Here is a 9275-nt window from a genome sequence, read left to right as displayed (position 1 = left end):
TATCAAATTACATATTCATAATAACAAATAATACTCGGAAAACTTTATCTAAAATGAGTATCTATGATATTTAGTCGGGTCTAGAGTCAGACTGAGTTTAAAGGCTGACCTAGCCGATATTTAGAGGTCAGGTTAGTGACCAACATTTAAGGTTGGTAAGAACAAACATTAACTCGTCCCAACTCGGTACATGCTCACTCCTAATCATTGTAGAACCACTTCATGCTAGATCTAGGTTGCATGAAATAAACTTGATGGTCATGCACTTTATGCTTGATCTAGTTTTCTTCAAAAACTTTAAGGTCAACTTGGATGGAAATATGTACTTAAAACTATATGGTGATTTTGTATATCTTTGTTATGAGAGAGGAAATACTTACTTCATAACTAAGTTTAGAAAACTTATTTTATATCTTAGTTATTAATTATAGAAAAATTCAATGATTTAAATTTACTCACTAATTTAAATCATTAGTTTTTCTTAAAATTGATGACTAAAATATAAAGTAAGTTTTTTAAAATTATGCTAAGTGAATCCTCTCCCCAATTGGATGATGCTAAATTGTGAATTCATTTAAAAAATGAAGAGAATTATGAAAAATAAACTATTAAAGTAACTAGAATGAAAGGAAAAATGATACTAAAAATATAGTGTAATATTTATCGTCAATTTACAGTTTTATAATTATTTATCATTTATTTGTATTTTTTTGTAAATTCAATAATGATTAAATATAAATGATGAATTTTTTGTACTACTAACATTATTATCTCTCATATGATATGGATAAAGAACTAATCACTTTCAAGGTGAGTAACTATCCTCTCAAGAATCACTTGACATTTTAGTTATCTTGTAGATCTAACATAATCTTACATCGTTAGACCAACGTCTTGTTAATAAGTTGGTAAACATGAATGATGAATAATACAATATGATACTGTATACAACTCATATTGTCATACAGTGTTAGTGTAAATATTTTTCTCAATTAAAAACAACTTAAAAGGACGGTGAGATGTTCCACTTACTTTAGGAATAAGTTAAAAAACATATTTTATATCTTAATCATATATTCTATGAAAATCTAATTGTTTGTGTGATTTAAAATAATCACTAGATTTGAACCATTTTATTTTTATATATTTTCCTAATTTATATTATTTTTTTAAAAAACACATATGCTATCCCACTTTTTGTATCACTACATGTACCATTAATTCTAAAAGGTTAAAAATTTTATTAAATTAAAATATAATGATTAAATATTTTTCAATCACTCATATCCGACACATGGAGTGGTAGCACAAAATAGAGCAATAGTATTTTTATTTATTGAGTGAGGATCCACTTACTCTAATAGTCAATCTTAACCAATAATTCTATAGACATATAATAATTTAGATTTATTCATTAATTGAATTGAAACCATTAGATCTCTGTACAATTGGCCGATGAAGATGAATAATAAGTTGTTGGAATAAATGAATCTCTCGACTTTTTTTCTTAGTTAAAAACCTAATTGATATTTAATTGATTGTTTATGAAAATCACTTTTGTATCCTCTCAAAGTAAGAGAGAGAGAGAGAATAAGACTCACATGGCGATTAGGCAAAGAGCGGTTACTGCGCTTCCAAACCTGATTCGTAGCCTCCGCAAGGAACCACTCCTCAAACCACCGCACACTGTTTCCGCCGCCTTGCCGTCACTCCGCCGCGCTTTCTCTTTGTACGATCAGATCAACCTCATCGATAATGTCCCCGATGACCAGCTCCGATTTCAAGGCTATACTGATACAGGATTTACCATTAATGGTGTTCAATATGAAGGAAGCTTGCTTTGTGTTGGAAATTTAGTCTTGTCTTGGAAACCTAACAAATTCTCAGATATCACTCCTCACAGGTTCATTCTAATCTTCATGTTTTTTTATTGGTAAAGTTTTTTTATATCAATTGCGCCAATTGCGCGGATTGGGACATGGGAAGGGTAGATGTATACAGATTTATTCCCGGAGAAGCTGTTTCCGGATTTTGAAAAAGGATCACTAAGTAGCAATTTTACCGTTGTGACGAGACTCGCCCTCTTATTGGCGAAGTTTTTTAGTAGATAGGAAATTGTTTAGTTGTCGGGATTTGAACTAGATGAGTTTATGTGCAGTTCTACTCACTGAGGTGCATCTATGTTCCCATTTATTTTCCTTTTAATAAGTAGTTTTGCATTGTCCTGTTGCTTAATTATAAAATATATGAATTTGGTCTATTAGATTGACGGTTGTCGGGTCAATCTGGTCCTTAAGATTACAAAAGCATCAGTTTGGTCTCTGACTTTGCATATCATTGGTCAGTATGATCCCCGACAGTGTCAACCGCGATTGCGGTCGTTGTAGTGTAATTTTTAATTTATTTTTTATGATTAATAAAATATTTTTGAATTTGATGCGGCCTGATGCAGTCCGATGTGGCCCAAATGCAATCCGATGCGGTTTTGCTGCGGCCAATCATTTTGATTCAGTGTCACACTGCAATCCGGTTGTGGCGGTCACCACAATATTGCGGCCACATTAGGTGATATGGTCCACAATTTAAAACAATCACCCCTAGTAAAAAAGATTTTAAGATTGACCAAAATAGAATGATGGTGTGAAAGTCAGGGATAAGGTTGGTGGCACTTTTTTGTGTTCCTTGTTTCTCTTTGGGTTGGATTATTGGAATGAATTTGTGAAATTATGAATGTGTATAATCTGTTGGAATGATGTTATTTTTGCTTCAAGGGAAAAGTATGTAGTGTAACTTGTTTGAGTGTGTTACTATTTTTCGGGTGAAGTTGAAACTGTGGTGGATGTCAGTAGATTTTGAAGAGGAAATATTTCTGCTGCATTCGGTGGTATTCTCAAGTCAAGCCATAAATCGAATATGATTGGAGTATGACTTGTTATAAGTATAATTGTGCTTGATTTATCATAATTTAAATCTTACAGAAGAGTGGTTGAATTAGTACTAAGTTAAAATTTGCATTTTATGAGATTTTTGATTGAATTAGAATTAGAGTTCAGATTTTAATTGACTGTCCTAAGTAAATCTCGGCCAAACCAGTCAAACGCTCCAAGAACAAGGTTAAGTTTTTTCTTTGACTACAAACACTCTTACTACTCCAGTAGAGATTGCCTAGCATCAGGTTTTCACATTGCTGGAAAAATGTTGACTTGTTAGACAAACTATAATCTCTGGTAGGCATTGAGAAGGAGAGGAAAAATTTGCATAACTTCGGTTAATCTGTCATGTTGTTAATTGTATTTTTTATTTGTTTGAAATTATGAGAGTACTGGCATGGCATCTGGATGGAAACTTAGATTCATGCAAATAAAACTAAATATTAACTCAACAGAACTTCCTAAATTTTAGAAGTCATGAACAATATCAAGCTAAGTTTGGGTTGAGGCCAGTTATGCAGAACTTGGTTTCTTGAAGTTTGTCGTTCTTGTGGTACAACTTGCATTCCAGTCCCTGACATCCAAATTGAGTGAGGTTGGTCCCGTTCAAAAGGGGGATCACCATTTGTATTGAAAAAAAGGAAGTAAGCGAGTGTTGTAGGTCTCTTGAGTACCTAGAGAGTTTGTATCACTAGAGTGATTTCTATCAATAACACTACATTCCTATATCTCTATTCTTGTCCATTTCTAACACTCATTCTCTTTGGGTGGCTGAATCACTCTGATTCAGCCTTGTTGCAAGAGTTAGTTTCTCATGTTTTAGTTATTTGTGTGGACATGTTATTCTCTTTGTAATATCATCTTCTTTTCTAATAATATTTCTTTCTCTATCCAAAACTATAAATATAACGTTGGATAAGTGGCAATGACTTTTCAGTTTAATATTCCCTTCCAGTAAAAAAGAAGGTAATCATTATATATGTGACAGTTTAGAAACAAGAAAAGAAACAGCAAGAAGTTAATGTGTTACTACATTTTAGTTGCATATCTGCTTTATTAGAGGAACATGTATTGTTTATCTTCCTTTAATAACTTATTTGTTGTCATCTTGTTCCTTGTTGCAGCTTATCGCTCTTCCAAGTTGTTCGCCCTATTCCAGGTTGGATTTTTTAGTGTTGCCATTCTTTTGTTGCTTGACTTTCTATTTTCCTTTGTCTTGTTAATTTTTGGTCCTTGGAAATAGGGGCCCTTTTCAAAATAGTCCCTAAACCCTTTTTAAGGTTCAGGTCCCTGTACCTTGTCCCAAAATAGTCCCTGTGAATGGTGATGGAGACACAGCAGGGCACAGCCGCACAGTGGTCATTTCAGAGATGAGGCCGTTCACAATGGGTCTGAACTCTGAAGCGACAGTGATCATGCAGTGATTGTCCTGGATCGTGAGTCTATCATTAAGAGGGGTGATGTGTGACAGTGGTGCCCCAAGCTGCAGTCACGGTACTTGTGACTGTTACGCCAGTGTTGGTCTGCGGCTACTCGGAAGAGGATAAGGGATTTCACGGTGTTGGTCGGACAATGTTTTGTGGTGGAGCTATGGTGGTTGACAGCAAACTGGAGCTGTGCGGTGATGATGGCGGAGTAAGGGCAGATGGGCACTGTGAAGACAAAGACATAATTTCTGGGTATGTGACGAGCAAGGTCAAACGACTGGTCTTTAATTTAGGAATTTTAATCGTGATGGAAAAGGATTTGAGGTTGTGTTTCTGTTATGTTTAGTACTGAGTTGAGTTGATTAGGGAGGAGTTGGGGTATTAAGGACGGTGGCTATGGATTGAGGGAGGTGGTGAGGATGAAGATGGCTAATATATTGCGAAGGAAATGAATGAAGAAAGGGGTTGAAAGTTTGTTGTGGTTTGTAATTTGGATTTAAAAGCAAGAAGGAGCTGATTCTTTGGTGGTGTGGGAGGGTTTTTCTTGGGCTGTGAAGATGGAAAAGTGATGAGGATGAGCACTTCCAGTAGCTGAAAATCGATTTTTTATTTTTTAAGCTTTCTGTTATTTTATAAAACAATTAATTTATGAAATAAAATAAAAAAATCGAAATAGAAAAATTGCACATGGTACCATGTGGAGGACTGTTTGTGGATGTCATTGTCACAGGCATCGTCTGCCACATCAGCAACTTAACGGACAGAAGGGTATGATCCAAAAGTGGACAAAGTATAGGGACCAGGACCGTCAAATAAAGCTAGGGACTAATTAAAAAAGGACCCCTATTTTCAAGGACCAAAAACTTAAATAAGCCTTTTCATTTTTATATTTCCTATTTGGGGAACTTCTTAAGCATATATGTGTAATTAGTGTTGTTGTTTGCTTTCTAATTCACATTCACTTGAGAAGTGGTTGAAGACTGGTGGAGTGGTGTTCCATATGCATGCACTAGTAGTTTCTAAGTGCTGAGTTGAGACCTTACAGATGATTACATATCTATCTGTATCAGTTAATGCAAATTAATCGAAGTTGTGTCATTTCACTTTCTCATGGATTTATCTTATCCTCTTTTATACCTTTTATGTTTTTAGCCAGTAACTTTAACTAAAAGATATTGCTTTGTATGTCAGAGATTTTGATTATTGGCTGTGGAAGGAACATCCAGCATGTGGATCCTGAAGTTCGACGGTTTATACGCTCTACTGGCATTAAGTTAGAAGTTGTCGACTCAGTATGTATGATTGCTCTAATTTATGAGATCTGTGTTTGTCTTCATTTTACATTGGTACCACAGCACCTATGTTTTGATAAAGTTGTTAGTTATTATCATTAGGTATGGTAAAGTAATATAAAGTATTCAAGCAAATAGGTGGCTTAGGATATGGGTGCAGTAAACAATTGATTTTCACAAAGTTCATTGCTGATTCAATGTCAATTAATGGTAATAGAAAATGCTTAATTTGGGACATGAGACACAATAACTAAGTTAAATTGGTTTTCTGAATTATATGTGCATGCCTGTATGAGTTTCTCCTTTTATAAATATATTCAGAGTAAGAGGGTAAGCCTCGACACAACAGTAAGGTTGCTTGCCTCGTGACCTAGAGGCAACGAGTTCAAGTCCCGAAAATAACCTCTTTACTTGTGAGAGTAAGACTGTTTGAATCTACTCTCCCTGGACCCACTGAGTGTGAGCGTTGTGCATTGGGCTGTCTTTTGTTTGAAGCATAATGACTAAGCTACAGATGAAGCATATCCCATTGGTCTTCTGCAATGCGCACAACAAGGATCAGCCTGGATTGCATTGCAACAAGAAAGACATTTTTCTATCTAACATGCAAGTTGCAGATTTGGCCAACATTGATTTTTCTTGTTTAATATCTCACTTCCCATTATCAAAGAGAGAGGGCCTTGGCCCATTTAGGTAAGAAACTGAACTCGCTGTACTGGAAATCCGATTCTGCCTCCCTATTGTCCTTTCTCCCTTCCGTTCTATCTTCATCTCCTCTTCAGTTGGATGGAGAACACCTGTCCCACACAGTATCCCATTCCATTCCCAAGCCAATCAGAATGTTCTATTTTATTACTTTTTGCTTTTAAATTTTGTTATTTTATACACATGTTAATATATGCTTGACTTGGGACAGGGAATGGGACACCGTTGTGGGACAGGTGATCCCCATCCCTCTTCAGTTGCCTATATTCCTTTCATGTTCTTTCAAATCTCCAAATCTTGTCTCCAATGATGCCAAATGTATTGCGATGACGATGATCACGTAAGGGCTGAGGCTGATGAGTGTGGTAGAATGTTAGGATCAAATTACAAGGTATTAGACTTGAGTCCCATGTCAAAATGAGATTCTGATGTGGGTTTTATATGCCATTAGACTTTCCTACCTACAATGCCTAGCTTTTGCAATTATGCTTAATTATCAAAAAAAATGACTTTAATATATATCAGTAGCACAGCTTAAAATTGACTTGTTGCATTTCCTTAATTGACATATGATAACTCCAAGTTACTAACAAGGTGTTAGTCTAGTGATGTAAGGCCCTACTAGATCCCAGGATAATCAAAAGGTCAAGGATTCGATTCCTGGGAGCGACACTTGTTGAGAGAGACAGACATGAACCCCGAAAGGGATTAGTTCCTTACCCAAAAAGGATGAGGAGATACTCATGGTAGTACCACAAAAATATGATAATTCGAAGTCGTCAAAGGAAGAACTCAACCAAAATTGACAATATCAGTTTGATTGCTTCTCTTTGAATTTTGAATGTTAACATAGTTTATTTATGATTTAACAGAGAAATGCATCATCAACTTACAACATATTGAATGAGGAAGGTCGTGTTGTGGCTGCTGCAGTTCTTCCATATGGAGTTTCTTCATGAAAGCTTGGACCTAGGTTTTTATATTACCCACCACTTTCTGCAAATGTTCACTCAATCATCACTAAAGATCTTTAACCCAGGTAATTGGGAAATGCTTTGATTTTCCATGTAGAAAGTTTTGACATAGCAATGAGTTATTGTTAAATGAATGCCCTAGAGTCCTTTCATGTCTGCTGACTTGTTCAAATGTAATAATGATAACTATACTCGGACCTGTTATTAACTCGAATGTGATACTGTGTCATTTGTTTAATCAATGAATCACTAGTTGAATACTCGTGTTGACATCATATCATGATTCAAAACGCATTTGAAGCTCTGCTTGCCGATGACAAATACCCTGAAGATCGATTCAGATCTGGGCAGTCTAGTTTGGTAAAAACAATATCGATCTAGTCCGGGTTTTATAGCACCAATTAAAATTTTGTATCTTTCCTCTACTTGAAGGTATGGTGTCAATTTGTTTTTCTATATGGGTAAGATATCAATTTTTTGTTTGCGTACACAAGTTATCAAATATTTATCTAGGTTAATGAATAGGGGATTTAAGTTTTACACCACTTATTTTAAAGATTAAATCCTAATGTTTTCTAAAACCCCCCATGATGTCCTTACTCCTTATATCCCCCCTCCCCCTTTTTACTATTTTCTTATTCTTATTTACCCTACTCAATCTTTTTTGAAGACATAATTCATCTCTTGTAAAGAGAAGACATAAAAAGAAGAAGAAAAACTAGTTGTTGCACAACTATAGCAAGTATTTTTGTTTAATGGATTTTGGAATACCTCAACCTTGACATGTGATCTCCTAGACGTATAAATACGCTAAGTGTATCACTCATTAACTTGAATATCCCCTACAATATTTTATTCTTCACAAATGGGAGCCTTTCGCGACTTGAACTCGTGACCTTAGGGATAAAAGTCACTATTCCCATGAATCGCTACCATTAAGCTACATTATATTCATGGACTTGAGAGGTTGAATGTCAGGACTGAAATGTTACTGGTAAATGCTCAATATATTCATGGGTTTGAAAGTCGCATGTCAAAACTGTGGTGCTACATATTCCTTGATAGTGGCATGCACATGAAGGACCTAATAATGATGGGATGGTATAGTCCATAACTTGCCAAACACTTCAATGATATGGGCATTTACTTGCTAGTTGAAATGTTAAGTAGTAGCTGGAGATGTAAAAAAATGGATGACAACAAGAAATTTATTCCAAGTCAGGAATCAAATTCAAACATATCTAATATGTGTTCGAAAATATTCATCTTATGGTATATGAAAATATTCAAAAGAAGAAACAATATCGACAAGGAGTCCTCGCTTGGACCATGATTTATATGTTAGCTACCATTTTCTCCAAATGGTCACTAAAATGTTAAACCTAAGTCCTTTGGAAATGATTTGATTTTCCATGTAGAAAGTTTTGGCATAGCAATAGTCTTTATGAAATGAGCACAAGTGAGTCCTTTGATTTCTGCTGAAATGTTTCATATATGTAATAAGGATAACTAAAAATGAATAAACAAATGCTCTTACTAATTCTAGCAAATATGGTTTCTATTAAGTGGCTGTTTGGTTTTATTTATATTTCAATTTGCTGGAGTTGAAAAAGTTTAAACTATGTATATTTCTTCTTCTATTTATAATTTATGGGAACCTTATTTAAAGTTGTATGACACCCTTATGGAGACTTAATTCCAAATTTTTTATGCATCCATTGACTTAATTACGAAAAAAAAATTAAGTTCATGCATCTACTTCATTTTTTAAGGCACAGAGACACAGTAACTAAACCTAAATGTACCTAGGTTGGTGCTTATAATTTTGAGGTTTTCTTATTATCTGCAATAGTTCCTCAAGTGTGTTCTTTAGTAATTTAGTTCTTGAATTTCCAAACAATAAAAATAATAATTTAAACTTGATATTTATAAACTTTGCATTAAGTG

At 34.7% G+C, this 9275-nt stretch overlaps 2 protein-coding genes across 2 annotated transcripts in view; both read left to right on the top strand.

Moving 5' to 3' along the window:
• LOC109362256 (putative ABC transporter C family member 15) overlaps window positions 1-313 on the top strand; it is a 30874-nt gene extending 30561 nt beyond the window's left edge. The window contains exon 12 of the transcript XR_002109382.1: window positions 303-313. The gene's annotated coding sequence lies outside the window, so the exon portion shown is untranslated. The remainder of the gene's footprint in view (window positions 1-302) is intronic.
• LOC109362258 (NADH dehydrogenase [ubiquinone] 1 alpha subcomplex assembly factor 3-like) lies at window positions 1527-7589 on the top strand. Its single transcript, XM_019607927.1, has 4 exons — window positions 1527-1903; window positions 4055-4089; window positions 5549-5649; window positions 7227-7589. The coding sequence occupies exons 1-4, from the start codon at window positions 1545-1547 to the stop codon at window positions 7311-7313; spliced, it is 582 nt and encodes a 193-aa protein (XP_019463472.1). The 5' UTR covers window positions 1527-1544; the 3' UTR covers window positions 7314-7589.

This window comes from Lupinus angustifolius, chromosome LG12 (assembly GCF_001865875.1).
Source record: "Lupinus angustifolius cultivar Tanjil chromosome LG12, LupAngTanjil_v1.0, whole genome shotgun sequence".
Classification (NCBI taxonomy): Eukaryota; Viridiplantae; Streptophyta; class Magnoliopsida; order Fabales; family Fabaceae; genus Lupinus; species Lupinus angustifolius.
The sequence above is the reverse complement of the archived record's forward strand: the minus strand, read 5'-3'. Positions and strand labels throughout refer to the sequence as shown.

What these genes read in the sequence shown, in the direction of transcription:
- LOC109362258 (XM_019607927.1), top strand. Translation starts at nt 1,545, where the DNA reads ATGAAAATCACTTTTGTATCCTCTCAAAGTAAGAGAGAGAGAGAGAAT. An exon ending in TCAGATATCACTCCTCACAG is followed by an intron (nt 1,904 to 4,054) that starts GTTCATTCTAAT and finishes TCCTTGTTGCAG; the next exon opens with CTTATCGCTCTTCCAAGTTG. An exon ending in AGTTAGAAGTTGTCGACTCA is followed by an intron (nt 5,650 to 7,226) that starts GTATGTATGATT and finishes ATGATTTAACAG; the next exon opens with AGAAATGCATCATCAACTTA.